Source organism: Fundulus heteroclitus, unplaced genomic scaffold, assembly GCF_011125445.2.
Source record: "Fundulus heteroclitus isolate FHET01 unplaced genomic scaffold, MU-UCD_Fhet_4.1 scaffold_367, whole genome shotgun sequence".
Lineage (NCBI taxonomy): Eukaryota > Metazoa > Chordata > Actinopteri > Cyprinodontiformes > Fundulidae > Fundulus > Fundulus heteroclitus.
The window spans coordinates 90,635-107,099 of NW_023396778.1; the positions used below are offsets into that span (position 1 = coordinate 90,635).

Below are 16,465 nucleotides of genomic sequence, written 5' to 3' on the forward strand. Positions count from 1 at the left end.
GAATAAACGGCCAATCGGAATCAAAAAGCATCATGTATACAGACCAATCGGAATATTATGATGGGATTAAGCTCAATTGGAATGAAATTGTAATCTGAATGAGAGGGATGGTTTATGCCAATTGATAAATCGATCAACGTGCAAATAAACGCTTGTCAGGCTCAAGTTATTCTAAATGTGGCAAACTGACCCGAGTGTGCATGTGTGCCCGACGTAAACGTGACGTAACTCCACGTTGGTAAATAGCAGAAATACGTCACGAACGAAACCTGTCGAAGCTAACGCTTCAACTTTTCTGTTCAAAAAAATAAAAGAGCCCAAAATTGTTGCTTGCTCAGTAATATTTCAACCGTAATTAGAACATGGTACAAGTCCAGCCTTGGTGCTCAGAAGAGAAACAAACTCGTATAGTACTGCTTTGTTTACTATTTTTTGTTGTTTAGCAAAGACGGAAGTACTTTTTCTTCTGTGTTTTGTTTTTTTAGGGGAATTTGATAACTGCATGTCAGAGTGGTTCTATTCTGAATAAAACCAGGTGCATATAAACACACATTATGATCAGATTAATTGATTGTGTGCACATATAAACGGTACAATCCAATTATTTAATCCAATACATTTCAATCTGATCGTGAAATGCTGTGCATTGTAAACATAGCTGTTGATAGCTGTTTAGTTTCCAGCAGGAAAATGACCCTGAACATATAGGCAGAGGTAAAAGCGAATTCTTCTAATTGAATGCCCTAAACCAACTAAGAATCTGTGGCAAAACTTAAAAATCTATACTCATTGAGCCTCCCCACGGACTGAGCTTGAACTATTTGGCAAATAAGAGAAGCAAAACATTTTCAAGATGTGAAAAACTGGTGAAAACTATTCAAAACTTTATAACTACTTGCTACTGTGTGTCGATCCATCCCGTAAATCCCAAAAAACAATACGTTACATTTTGTGACGGCATCATGGCAAAGCCAAATAAGGTCAAGGGGTATGTATAGTTTTGCGAGGCACTGTACCTAAGCATCCACTGTGGATAAGAGGCGAACACCTAACATGTTAGTACGGTCCTCACAGCTCCAGGATCATCATGGAAAACCTGCGGTCAGACTGCCTCCATCACAGGCCAAGAATCTGACTCAGGAGGAACAAAAAAAAACAACCCAAACTAAGTTCACACAGCTCCAAATGGCATGTTAAACCTGTTAACAACCTCTACATGCGTTACACGTGCAGCTTCACTACAGCTGGATGAGATGAGAAACAATTATATTAAGTAAAAGAGGTCAAAGCTAAAGCTAGAAACAGCTTTTTTATAACTAAGTGATACTGAACGAGGACCTGCACACATGCGCCCACAACAAAAAAAAAAAAAGTTCTGGTGGTTGGGTTTTATGATCTGAATGACAGCAGGAAGTGTGGTGAAATGCAAAAGAAATTAAAGGTTTCGATAAAAAAAAAAAAGACAGTTGGACATTAGGCCCCCAGCAAACATTTTACCCAGACTACGTAACAGCGCGAGCACTTGGAGCCCTCTTCTCTGCTGCTTTTCCCCTTCTTATCTACTACAAAAGCAGAGCTTCATTAAACGCTGCCATCCATCAGAGAGTGTGGAGCAGAGAGGAATGTGTGCGTGTGGCTCCACAACACTCGCCGTGTTATGTGGGGTCGCCGACTTGCAGATTACTCTGGCAGACTGAACGTCACACCACCCCCGCCTCCGTGTCTCCTCCACTCAGCGTCAACATGTTGGCTTCTTAAGAACCAACACGACCCGACTACAATGTGCTTGAGAGAAAGTCACAGGATTAAGACATTATGAACAAAAGGGCAACAATTCTTCCCGCTCTACAAAGAGGCGGCGATACGCTGGCTGACCGGCAAAAATCAGGTTGATCCGTCTCCTTGTAAGCATGCAGCAGTGGTATAACGATGTGGGAACAGTAGACTTGATATCTTTAAATCCTAAATCCAACTGTGATTTGCGTTTATAAAATAAAAATAAATGCACTAATTGCATTTTTAATGTTTGTGAGACCAGATTTAGATTTCCCATTAAAACTATCATTCTGTTGGAGGACATTAAGACATATTTCTCTAACTCTGCTAAATTCTCCTACTGTTCTCCAATTTTGGATTTTGCATTATTTTACTTTCAAGTTTATGCTCTTTATGTTGTATGTTGGGGTTTTTTTTTCATAGTAGAGGGGCGTCTGCGTTTACCCTCTCTAACATAGAAAGGATTCCTGGATCGATGTGTGCTCCTCTGTTCATTTTGTTCCTGTCAATCAAAGCTGGGCCGTTCACACCGAGCTTGGTTCTCCTGGAGGCTTCTTCCCGTTTAAAGGGGAGTTTTCCTCTCCACTGTCGCTTCATGCATGCTCAGTATGAGGGATTCAGAATGAGACCTGTCTTTTTTCCTCTCTTTGCATGATAATCCAGGTCGGGGGACCTTTCTAGAAGCACACTGCAAAAAGGGAACTAATAATAAGTAAACATTTCTTGAAATGGATGTATTTTTCCTTGATTTGAGCAGGTAGATAAGACTATTTGCCAATAGAATGGGTTTTTTTCACTTAAAACAGGAACAATTCATCTCTAAAATAACATAATTAGACAACCTGCACTTGAAATAAGACGATGGAGATGAATTGTTCCTATTTTAAGTGCAAAAATCTTATTCCATTGGCAAATAGTCTTATTTACCTGCTCAAATCAAGGAAAATTACAATGATTTCAAGAAAATTTCACTTCTGTTTTTGCAGTGCAGCTAGCAGTTTTGGCTCTTTTTAGACTACATTTTCAAACATCTAGCCAGTAATCCAAGTAGCTGGGTCTTCTTTACTAAGTCACAATATGGACACGGAGGACCGTTGCTGGCACAACCACATAGTACTTACATATGCAGAGTTCACTGTCCAGGAAAAGATAGTTCAATGGGCAAAAAAAATAATTGTAGATTCATCTAACTTTGAGATAAGCAGGTCGATGAGGGTCACTCAAGCTGAATATAATGTGATTCCGGTCGGTTTTTTCTTTAGCTACTCATTTGGTCCATCTTTTAAATCCTAAATCCAATCATTAGCCCCTTGTACAAATCCTAATCCACTGATGACAGCTTTGAAGCCGATTTCAGATTTTTCCATTGCTCTCATCTTCTACTTTTACATATTGGCCAGTAAGTCACTAGAAACTATAATCACTTCTCAGTCAAACTTAACCAATCATATGCTCAGTATTCTGAGGGTTTTCGGAGCAGCAAAGATGGACAGTTTGCATTGCCAGTGCAGGACGGCGACGCAGCAATAGACGTTTATGTCACATTTAAAAAAGGGGGCATCATGGTGTTTTCTGTAGTTCTGGTTGCTTTCCAATTTGTAGTTCCATGCAGTTAATTGGTTGATATGATATTCCATGTTTGCTTGGCAGCCATTTGAAGATTTCATACTTTTCCAGACTGAGATTTAAAAAAAAAAACTTCTCCAACAGTTTTTACAATTTTCTAGACACTGAGAACAAAACATGTCTCAAATTCTACTAATCATTGTTTATTCCATAATCATTGATTATGGAATCCAAAAGGTTAAATCTAACATCATAAAATCCAGCAATGCTAAAGTTGGATGACATTTTTGATGTGTGCTAGATTGTTATTTAATTGCTTCTTTTTTTTTTTTTATGGAAGGACAGGAGAGAAAACAGACAACCATCTGATTATGAGAGTCTGAAGGGACTTTCACAGAGGAGAAGAGCTGACATGCAGGTTTGTGAACCACATTTACTGCCTTTTGTAATAACGATGGTCATAAACTTTGAAATGACGATGAGAAAAGTAGAAGCACGTAAGGTTAGCTCTCAGGTTTAAAAGAAGCTCAGGCTGTCGGGAAGCGGCGCTCCAGGTCACATGACCCATTCAGTGACAGATCCTCACCTCTCAAGTTACATAGGCGAGTTTTTTCTGAAAGGCAGCTCGCACAGACCTGAAAAAATCATTTAATATATGTCAAATGTAGCTAATACATGGGTAAAAACGTAAACGGTGCTGCTTTAAATAAAGCAAGAAAACATAATCTAATCCCCCCTCTCAATGTTAGTCCGAAGATTTAATGCCAAACACAACACAGAGCGGCCGAGGAGAGCTTTTCACGAGAGAGCTACAGATTTCCTGAATTCCTGTTTTCTGCTGTCAACCGATGCCCGTGTTGAACCCAGAGGCATGATGGGTAAAAGATGCTCCACCGTGGCGATAACTGATGTAGAGCAGTGCAAGCTGGGAGACGGGGGGTAGGTGATAAGATAGGAGAAGGTGGGCTGCAGAGGGAAGGGTAAAGAAATGTGACAGCTCAGAGGCTTAGTTGCCAGAACAGGGATTAATAATAAGTGAGAATGCTATACAGCATTCTCACTTATTGTTTTCCTGTTTTTCTTTATTATTATTATTCCGTACGTTTTTGTGCGTCTAACTACTCCCGCATACTTCAACGATTTTTGTACCAAAACGTTCGGCTCGTTCTTGACATTACTGCTATATCTCTTGGTTATGGTACCTTTTATACTTTTTAAAGTATTTGTACTTTTTTTTTTGCTCCCATTGAAATTAATGCAAATTCCTTCAAATTCTTCAAATTTTTCATATTCCTTCAAATTCCTTCAAATTCTTCTTATTGTTCAAAGTGTTCAAATTGTTCAAATGATTCAAATGCTTCAAATTTTTCAAATTCTTAAAATTAAAAAAAAAATTCAAATTTTCAAATACTTTAAATCTTTCAAATTCTTTGAATTCCTTCAAATTCTTCTGATACAACTGATATTACTACTACTACAACAGATACTACTCCTACTACTACTACTGATACTACTACTACTACTACTGATACTACTACTACTACTACTACTACTACTACTACTACTACTACTACTGATACTACTACTACTACTACTACTACTACTACTACTACTACTACTACTACTACTACTACTACTACTACTACTACTACTGATACTACTACTACTATAAATTACTTCAAATTGTTCAAATACTTCAGATTTTTCTAATTCTTTAATGTTTTTTAGCTACTTTTTCTCTTCTGCATGGATCTTCTGCATCTTCTGCTCAAATCCTTCTGCAGATTAGCATTCTCACTCGCTGTTACGCAGGAACAGCTTTTTCTAGTTATTATAATATTACATCTACTGTCACAGTTGCAGAAACAATGAATCAAAATGTTTAGTAGCTCCTCACAGAGACAAAGTGCAGCATTCAGCCTATATATGGTGTTATTGCACAGGCATTGTTCACAGTTTGAAGCATCTCTGCCCAGTTATTCATTTAGGGTGTGTTTGTGGTGGAGGTGGGGGTGGGGGGGGGGGGTAGTTTTAGAGTGCTGGGTACTGCATACACCACTATCATGGTTGCATCGACCGCAATAACTGACTACCAATTGACTGATTGTTTAGGGAATGGAGTGATGGGGAGGAAACTGAAGGGATATTAACAGAGAATCCAAATCCAGGGGACCAGATGGACAAAAGAAGGGTCACAAAAAGTTTCAGCTTCAAACAGGGGGAGGGAAAAAAGCCAAGGGGGGAAACAAAAAGAGACCAAGGATAAAAAAAAAAAAAAAAGAAAAAGAGTGCAGGTCCTGGTTTCCTGGCAGGACCTGGTAAAGCTCTCCTAATGGAGATGTAAGGAGCTTGAATGCAATCAAGCATGCAAGGAAAAGCATATTCTTTGCCTCAATCTCAACGAGTCCAGTTCCAGACATCCTTGGTGTTCTGACACCAGTTTCAACAGGTTTAGCAGAAACTCCTCTGCTTAAGTTTCCTTAACACTGGCGCTCTGCTGTGTGGTCCTTTTCATGACAAAAAAAAAAGACAAATTCTTGTTTTGTTTTTTTGCCGAGGAAATTTTTAAGACAGCCTAACCTCAAATCTGAGTACAGACTAGAGCAGGCATGTCCAGTGTGGCCCGGGGACCGTTTGCGGCCCCTATGCTGGTGCAGATGGAAACCTTTTATTTTTAATTAGGGCAAATTTATACAGGCTAAAAACTGACTGTTAGGTGCAACACAAAGCATGTGTCTGTTTGTAAGCACACTTTTTACATTCGCTTTAATCTCCTAGTAAATGGAACCATATTTTTCCAACAACTTTTACTCAAATGCAGACTTTGGTGCATTAAAATCTGACTGGAATTCATTTATTGAAATTGGTTAATTAAAGCCTAATGTATTTATTTAAAATGCCCATATATTGTAAAGCAGGTTAAAAAAAAGTACAATGTTTTTGGTTATTTATTTATATTTTTGGCCCTCGACTGCTTTTGACTTGACAATTTTGGCCCACGAGCCAAAAAGTCCGGACACGCTTAGACTAGAGGTTGACTCCAACATCTCACACTTTCAGCATCTATATATGTCAGAGATGTTTGAGGCTCTTGCAAGTACAGCCCTGTTCAGGTCACCTGGAAAGGGGCTGTACTCCGTAAGATGAACATCTGGGCTTTGACTAGGCCCAGGACTTTAATTTTCCATTGCTTCATTCCAATCCTTGGTGGATTTACAAGTTTGTTTGGGTCACTTTCATGTTGGAAGGTCCAGTTCGGCTTAGGTTTATTTTGTTTCATCGGCTCACATTTCCATTAAGCACTCTATCATACATGGTAGACTTTGTAGTGGACCCAGCTGCAGCAAATCATCCCCAAACCATGACACTTCCGCCTTCACGCTTCACAGTCGGCATGACGTTGTTTCTTTTACCATATCTATAATAATAATAATTGAACTTTATTGATCTCACAATGGAGAAATTCACTTCTGCATCTTAACCCATCCCCTTGGGGAGCAGTGGGCTGCCACTGTGGGGCGCCTGGGGAGCAATTGGGGGTTAAGGGTCTTCACTGCAAAAATGGAACTAGAAATAAGTAAAATGTTCTTAAAATCGGTGTGTTTGTCCTTGATTTGAGCAGGTAAATAAGATGATTTGCCAATGGAATAAGATTTTTGCACTTAAAATAGGAACAATTCATCTTCATCATCTTATTTCAAGTGCAGGATGTCTATTTATCTTATTTTAGGGGCAAAAATACTCGTTCCATTGGCATATAGTCTTATTTACCTGCCCAAATCAAGGATAAATACATTAACTTTAAGAACATTTTACTTATTTTTAGATCTGTTTTTGCAGTGTTGCTCAGGGACCCAGAATGGCAGCTTGTGGGAGTTGAACTCAGAACCTCTGGGACCGGAGCTCTGTGCTCTAACCACTAGGCCACCACTCCCCCAATATATACCAAAAATGTGGGGATTTCTGCTGTGATAACGGTTAATTTTTTTCACCCATCTGTTGAAAACACATTATTCCAGAAGTCCTGGTCTCTGTCTAAGTTCTCCCTGGCAATTTTCAGCCATGCCTTCAAGTTTTTCTTAAACAGCAAAACAAATCTTGCAATGAAAGTTCAACTTTTTCAGTCTTTCTGAAAAACTTTTGTATTGATAGCAGCAAGAGCATGCTGTAGGTTGGTATCATAGGGTTTCTGTAGACTTCTATTAGCATCTTGCGGTCTGCTTTCAGGGTTAATTTATTATTGGACGGTCACATCTGAGCAGGCTGGCAGTGGTTTCTAGTCTCCTCCAGTGGCAGAGCTGATTTTGAATCCCTCTTTCCAGACTCCAGAGTTGCTGCAGCCTTCATGAAGACCTCAAACAGCTCTGTGGATTTTCTGTTTTTATTTTTTAAAGCATTGTGAAAATCTGTATCAAACATCCCGTGAGTTACCCTCTGACCCACTTTGGACTCCCAGCACCACACGAGGCTCCTAGATCCAGCTTTCATCCCTGACCGCTCCCCTCTCACAACACTCGCAGCCGTGGATACCCGCTGTGGTTACGCAAGGGCAGCGGTTATGTCACACGCTCGCGCGCTCACACAAAGAGGGTTAAGACCTGCCAGACGTGGGGTTTGGCCATCGCATTCCTGGTTTCCTTCAGATTGAACCCTCAGCTGCTGTGGCAAGGGAAAATAAACACTGGTTTGGAAGTCCTCATCCTTTCTGGACCACACCGAACGCCGTCACACCTCTACACTCACAGAGCACCCTCCGGGACAAAGCGGAGACAGAAATCAAATATTAAACACTCCAGAGGAGGTCTGTGAGGACGGCAAATTAAAAATGCGCCAGGACTGAGTGAGTCTGTTGGTGCCCTCCAGGAGTTACTATCTTCCACTTAAAAGGCTATTTGTTTGCAAAAGCAGAGGGAGGTAATCACAACATCATAACAGGACAGGATTCCCCCCCCCGACGTAACCGAGGGCGGGCGCGAGGAGGGATCAGCCACCATCTGTCCAATCGCAAGTCAGTTTCTTCATGCATTCCCTATCACAGTCCGTACATTATGTACAGCACACGCATTTATCCTCATTATACTAAAAGAAAGTCACAAAAATCCTCATCTCCGCTGTTAGAATCAGTCTTTGTCTACAGCTACTTAGTAGTAAAACATTTTAAAGTGTAATTATCAGTCAACAAGTCATCATTCTGCCCTTACAACTGTTGCTTTGGTAGAGACTTTGCTCTTTTAGCTGACTCAGACAGGCACCGGGCTGAGCTACTGGATTGGTGTCAGCGCCATTACTGACCTCAATAAGCAGATCAGCTGTCCACCAGTCAAAATCAATCCATACGCAGGTTTTACTTTCCTCCTAATGCCACTGCAAAGAGCAAGGGAAAGCCAGTTGCTTTCATTTCCAGCTTTCTCTGGTAAGTTTTTCCTCAGTATTTTATTACAACTTTGATCAACCTTTTTTTTTTTGCACATTAATAAAATAAACCCTATATTATCTGTTCAATATATATATAGCCTGGCGTACATAAATTAAAATTATATAAAGTTCAGTTAGACATTCAATGTGGGGGTCAATAAATAAATAATTAAATAAAAAGCAGGTTTGTTTGCTATTCTCTCACTATTTCAGTGAACACGACAAGATATTCGTGAGGGAATAAGCACATGTAAAACCCAAAAGAGAAATAATAAATATGTTATTAAGTAAATTAAATATTCCCCTAACTTCACACAACAGATGAGTGTTTTAGGATTTAGTTGTGCCTACCAAACACAGAGCCACTTGCCATGTAGAGTATAGTTCATTTACAAAGAATAAAGGCAGAGAAATAACCCATTAAACTGCAGTGAGATCATCTAGTATTGATTTTCCACTGCGCCCCACACCGCAAATCTGCAGCCGCGGATCGTCTTCCCCTCATCACGTTACCTAATACGCATGTGTTTGATTTTGCACAGAGTGTGTGCCTATGGTCGTGTCCAACTAGTGTATTTCTTTCAGCGAAACGGTGAACCTTATGACTTAGGAATGCTATCGTTGGCTCGAAGGCATTAGGATGGGAAACTGTGCATTTATTTCCACAGATCATTCCGAAAACATTTGTCAGGGTGCACACTACTCTGCTGCGACCTCTGTTGACCCACCTCAGAGAGCTCTCTAATAGGAGGCGTGTCCTCTCTAATCACATGAATGGGTGTGTGTGTGTGTTACCCACCCAGTGTTTTGGAGGTGCAAATTATATGCCATTGTCTTGACTCAATAATAGACAAGTATGTGCAAAACATTGAACATAAAAAGTCAAGTAATGGCTAAAGATGCACCAATTGGCTTTTTGTCGGCAAATTCCAATTATTGATTTTTAAAAGGTTGTCAGATTCCAACTTAGATTTTATACAATTCTTTCTAAGAGCTGTTTTTGATACTAACAAATACAAAAAGTTGATTTTCTTTTACAAAACCACTTTGAAGAGTTTTCAAATCATCCTAACTAGAAATCTAAAACTAAAGCGGTCCAGGGTACTTGACAGAGCTTAGTTAATTTATAGCTAAACAAATATTTGTCAGTGTCACGTGAGCTATGCACGGATTTTAAAAAAATAAGACAATTCCAATCACCCACCACGTAAATGGTCCATCAAAAAGTCTTTCACATTCAAAATTATTATACATAAAGTGCCTAATCTCCATTGAGCTCCAGATTACATTAACTGACTTAAAGTAAACTATTTAAATCATTTGCACCTCCAATTATAAACTAGACCATAACTCCTTAACTTTTTCATCTTATCCCCCAATGTTTAAGTTGTATAAAATGTAATTAAATTTATATTATTCAAGGATTTTTAACTGATGATGTGTTATTCTGAGGCCAATTGACATTATTGAGTAGTAAGCCACAATCATGGAGGACAATCCTGCCATAATTAAGAATAAATACAGAATACATTAATTGCTTTGTGGTTAATAAATATAATACTGTCATAATGAAAGATGAATTTGCAGTTTTATAATGGTAGAAGCAAGAAATTAAAACAACTAAATTAATAATTAGGTGTCCCTAGGTGGAGTACTAAATCAATTTTGTTTAAATGGACACCATGTTACTATGTTCTCATTTTGAGGCTAATCTATTGTATATGTAGCTAAATAACATGGCTAATAATTAGCCATAGTGGGTAATAATTGTTTAACTAAGTCTAAGAGGACCCTTACATCATTAAAACAACTATATTCAAGTAGCTTCTTATGGCTCTTGTCTTTACAATTTGCATTTATACCTCAGTAATATTATAAAAATGGGTAATTTTAGCTATTAACACAACAAAAACCTCAACACCAATGACATGTTAGCATCAAACTAGCAATATGCTAATGCTAGCTTAGCATGAATCAGCTGATTTTGAAAGGGTACTTTAAAAATTCTTTACAAAATCTACCTTTATATTAAAGTATTTACGAGATATCCTCTTATTTTCTATGGACCCATATAAAATTGGCTAATTCCAGTCCCCTGTAGGCAATCAGTGCATCAGCAACACTTTGTGCCACATTCTGTCTTCTACACTGAGTCTTACATCTCCATTGCGTTTATTTGTCAGTACTGCAAATAAACTATTTATGCAACTAAATGTAATTTGTAACACTGTTCTGCAAACTGAACATCATACGGAAAAAGTGCCTTATCAGATATAAGTGTGTTTTTCCCCTTCCCTCTAAGTATAGAAAGATACTAACACACACCATGATACTAACGCCCCTGATATCAAGGTGGGTGCAATGCGAAAGTAGCAAAGCTGTCAAATGAGGGTCTCACATCGATCTAAATGAAAAACTAGTCTAGTAACTAGTTAAAAAAAGTCTTTAGTTTTAATGTTTTGTGACACTAAAGTAACCACATAATGATCACCATAACAACAGGAAAATACATTGGTCTGTGCTGAAGGCCAAGAGACGAGTCTGATAAGGCTCAGAAAATTATCAAGGTCTACTCCTGCGTGAAACGGCTGTCTCCACGGTTACTAATATGCCAAGGAGCTCATAAAGAAGATCATGAAAGTGCTGCGATCCTGCTTTCGTCCACTCATTAGTTCCCCATGTTGAGGTTTTACTGAACATTTTGCAATAAACGATTGGACTTCATGACGCATCACTGTTGTGGTCGTGGTTTTATGTTCATTAGCCGCACCAAAATCATTGCGCCGGAGACAGCAAGCAAGAAAAGGTTATGATGATATTATGATTATTTATTGGCCTTTTTAAATCTCCAAGTTACAAATAAGAGCAGTGGGTTATTGTTATGACAATGGCCATGGGAATTTTCGCACAGAACACAGTTTAGTTACACCGTTCTGTGGAAACCCATAATTTAAAGTAATTTTCTATACACTGCAGAGTCACCTGTAAGGAAATGTGTTGGTATGATTCAAATTATATCCGCTACCAGAGGTTATTTTAGCTTGTTCGGGTCAAATCATTGGAGTCGCATGGCTCAAATATGAATACGAGTCACAATCAAAAGAAAAAATTATAAAATAAAATCATTAGGGGAAAAAAAAGACCTTTAAAGTACATTATAGTTGTGACTTCCCTCAATTCATGATTGCATATTAATAAAAATGCAAATAATTTATACATGTAGGCAATGTCTTTTAATCCTTCGAGGCCTTACACTGCAAAAATCAGAACTAAAAATAAGAGATTATTTCTTGAAATTAGAGTATTTTTTTCCTGATTTGAGTAGGTAAATAAGATTATTTACCAATGGAATATGATTTGTGCACTTACAATAGGAGCAATTCATCTCCATCATCTTATTTCAAGTGCAGTATATCTAATTATCTTATTTTAGGCGTCAAAATACTCATTACATTGGCAAATAATCTTATTTACCTGCTCAAATCAAGGGCAAATACATTCATTTCAAGACAATTTTACTTATTTTTAGGTATGTTTTTGCAGTGTACAAAGACAATCATCCCAACAAGGGCAGTTTTTTTTAATCTAATCAGATTTTGATACAATTAAAAGGCTAATCAAGTAGTCAAAGCCATCACTAAGAACAGATATTTGGCAATCTCCAGCAGCAACAGCTAATTAAAATTGGATTTTTGTGACATTTGCCACGTACAGCATGGAGGTAGCAGCAATCCTCCCCCCCTCCTCCCAACCCAAATATTAACCGTTTATCACCTCAGCATTATTGTGCAGAAAAAGGGGAACAGACTCATGAAAGCGTGTCAAGATCACACAGACTACACTGGCGACCCGCAGAGACAACCTGCAGCGTGTCACGAACTTCCCATTGATAAAAGAAAAACTTAACTACTGCTGCATTTGGGAGGAGTGCAATATTCTCCTCCAATTAACTTCCAATGCTAAAAAAAAATGAAATGCAATAAATAAAATAATGCTTTTTACCACAAACTGGATTGTTGTTGTTTTTTTTTGTTCTGCCGGCAGTAAAGAAACCACAGTGTAATGGTTAGCGCCTCTTCTTTGACCTCAGAGGAGGAGGAGGCCACAGGGGCAGAAAGAGGAGGACCATCAAAGCCACACTTACTCCTTTCACAGCCGACCTAAAGCATTCTCACGCTTTCTTCTAGAGTAACGGTCGCTTTATTAGTCATTTCATCCGTGCAATGACATTTGACTTAGACAGTTTAAGGTTGCAAAGGTGAGACCCACAGTCCCTGAGCATCAAATTGCATTTCCTCATTTCTGGACATCCTCTTTCTTCGGAACAGAAATAGAAGTGATGCTTGAAAGTGTTTCACAGAATCAGTGAGGGAGTTTAACAAATCACTTCGGTAAACAAAACACAGTTTGTTTTTTGTCCTAAGATCTAAATGTGGGCTCTCGCTCAACAGCTTGAAGACCCGGGCTTGTTGTGTCTCACAAAATGCCAGAGTGATGGAAAATCCGAGCCCCCGTGGAGTATAAGCCGCCCGCTGCATGGAGAAAAATGTTCAACAGTGGACTCAAGAGTTACAAAAGCTTCCATCATCTGAGCATCAAAGTGTGTCCCCGCACTGTAGAAGCTGTCAAAGGCCTGAAGCTAGAGGTAGCAGCTACTGTTTGTTCTCCGTGTGCAGTGGTCTCCCTGTACAACAGGGAGAGCACGCCCTGGTACCCGGGGAGAACAGGGGATGAAAAAAATGCTCCAATAATTCTACTTTCTGCAGGTCTTACAGCGACTCACACAACCGTTCATGCACATTTTGTCATTTTGCTGCCAAACTTCAATGTATTTTAATGGGAGTTTTTTATTTTTTCTTCCAGCAGACCATTAGTTGTAAAGTGGAAGCAAATTTTAAAACTTTCACACTTTTGAATGCGCTAAACCAGCGGCCCTCAAACGGGGGTCCCCGGACCCCCGGGCGCCCGCGAACCACGGGTTGGGGGTCCGTGAAATGCATGTTGTCCGGCCTGAGGAGGCACTGCTGAGGATAGGTCGAGGAAGAGCTAAGTAACTCAACGGACAAATATTTAACTTCATCAAGTAAGGTAAACGCCAAATCAGCTACAATTAGGAAGCATGACAACAGATTCCAAAAAAAAAAGTTAAAAAAAACAAAACAACTGGACTTGTTTTTCGTAGTTGAAGACGTTTCGCTTTATCTCCAGGAAGCTTTCTGGAGTAATGTGGAGTACCAAGCTTTATACTACTGCCTAACAAAGGCCTTGTAATGGCTTAGATAACATGCAAATACAACCGAAACAGGTCCACCACTTAGTAATGGGCGGTCGTTAAAGACATTAAACCAGCAGATTGAACCGAAAGCTTATTGAAAAAGCTTCCTGGAGAGGAGGCGAAACGTCTTCAACTACGAAAAACAAGTCCAGTTGTTTTGTTTTTCACTTTTGTTTTGGAATGGCCATGACCTGGATGACTGAGAATCTTCACCAGCATGACAACAGATACACCGAGTTTGGCTTTATTGAGAATGAGGATCTACTCTCCATCAAATCTCTAATATTAGATGTATTTATTTATTTATTTATTTCAAGAAACATACATAATTCCTAATGTATTTAACAATACAAAAGGCTGTTTAAAAAAAATACTATCAGCATGAGGAATCTTGTTGGAAATATTTCACCACTGCTAAGGGGTCCCTGGTCACGAAAAAGTTTGAGAACCCCTGCACTAAACTGTCTGATCCTACTTCTGAGTATATGCATGTGTTGTACATGCATATAATACATCTCTATGGTGAAAGTCTCCCAGATCGTCTAACCGTTTAGCTCCAACCCTCATTACACCAACTCAGTCCACCTTCCCTGTCCCTGCCCACAGAATGATGCGGCCACCCTCGTGTTTCGCCATTTTAGGATTGGGCGTTCAATGTACCACGTGTGGTTTGACCAACATAGAGCATGAGGTTCAGTTCTGACCTCGTGTCACAAATTCACCTGTTTCCCCTACATTGCTTTAGAGAGAAACCTGGACTTCTAAGAGCCAAGTTTGCATAAAGGCCAGATTTGTAGATGGCTCTCTGCAGCTCCTCCAAAGCTACCAAACAGCTTTGGGTGCTTCTCTGGAGATTAGAACGGCACCCAGATAGACTTCAGGTTTGGCTGCACTGTATTTCATTTGTATTTTTCACCCAGTATAGTTAATATTAAGTATGTGGTTGTGATGCATTTGTATTCAGCTCACTGCTAGGGAGACTCCTAACAAACCAACTGCTTGCTCCATGTTGTGCCATCCATCTGTGTCATAATAAGTGATTAAACGGCTTAATTATAGAGCACTGGTGATTTAAAAGGAAGATGATAAATTTGCTTAAACGTTGCAGAAAGGGAAAAGCCCACAGGATTCCCCCTGCAGCAGCCCTGGGACTCCCGGGACGCGCCGCAGAGCTCCAGCCGGAGGAGGCAGCTCACCTTAGGAGGTTGGGGAGAGGGATGGAGCCGGAACCCGAGCCCAGGATTCCCTTTTTCCCACTCAACAATTTCTCCACCAGGGCCACGTTCCCGGTGCGGGCGGCTTCCAGCAGCTCCTGCTCCTTCCCCATGCCGGACTCCTCAAGTTTGCAGCGCCGGGGCGACGGGGAAGAAAACAAAAAAACAGAGAGAATCCAACAGATCTTCCATAAAAAAATATAAAAAAAAAATAAAAAATTGCTCCTATCCTCAGCGTGTGCCGCGGGGAAGCATCCAGGGAGGGAAGCGGGTGTCACGGATGCTGCAGAGCTCCGGTCCCCCTGGCGCCCTGCAACCTCAGCTGATTCGCATCCACGGCTGCGTTTGATTTCCTCCCGGCGCGCGAGCCGCTCAACCCCCGGTGGAAACCTGCAACAAATCCTGCACCCCCTCCCTCCTCTTCCTCAGCGGAGAGGGTTTAAAAAGAAAACAAGAAAAAGAAGAAACTCCCCCCTTTGTCCTCTGGAGCTCCTGCTGGGAACAGACTGGAGGTGAAACTCCCGTCTGCAGCCACAAAAAGCTCCCTCCCTCTCTCTCTCCCTCCCTCTCTCTCTCTCTCCGGCGAGCCAACCGCACTGCTCCGCTGGTTATCAGGGTCGGCTCAGCCGCGGAAAGCTCCCCGAAACTACACCACCCACTTCCGGGCTGCGCCTTTCAAAATAAAGCCCGCGTTCTTCAATCAACTTTATTGTCAATTTCTTTATGCTCCAAACATACACAAAGAGATCGAAATTACGTTTCTTACTATCCCACGGTGAAGACAAGACATATTTACCAGACTAAGTACACAGACAACATAACGTTCAGATAAAAGTAAATAAGAGGGCACATGCAGTGAATAAATAAATAAAAGCAGCAAAATTTGGTTTTTAAATTGTACATGGACAGTCCATAAAATATCAGTGCAAAAATCAGGACAAAAAAATAAAAATAAAAAAATGAAATAAAAAAATAATAATTTTTTTTTTAGTATTAATAGGAGTCATTACGTAAGAGCAGCAGAAGTGCTGTGTTTTCTGGACAACAACAACAAGTTCCGGACAACCAGACAGAATGGGATGTCGCCAACTCCTCCGTGATCAAACAAGCGATTGGATCAAAACGTTCAGACCTGAACCTCTAAAAGCATATAAAGACAATTACAAGGTTGGCTTTCTATCACCTGAAGAACATTTCCAGCCAGGATTAAAGGACTGAT

At 40.0% G+C, this 16,465-nt stretch overlaps 1 protein-coding gene across 1 annotated transcript in view; it reads right to left on the minus strand.

Moving 5' to 3' along the window:
- The window catches only part of LOC118559936 (ankyrin repeat and sterile alpha motif domain-containing protein 1B-like), a gene marked incomplete at its 3' end in the record, with an annotated part of 106,054 nt that extends 90,146 nt beyond the window's left edge, over positions 1 to 15,908 (minus strand). The window contains exon 1 of the mRNA XM_036130611.1: positions 15,229 to 15,908. Coding sequence (XP_035986504.1) covers positions 15,229 to 15,359 — 131 coding nt within the window. The remainder of the gene's footprint in view (positions 1 to 15,228) is intronic.
- Between the last annotated feature and the right edge of the window lie 557 nt (positions 15,909 to 16,465).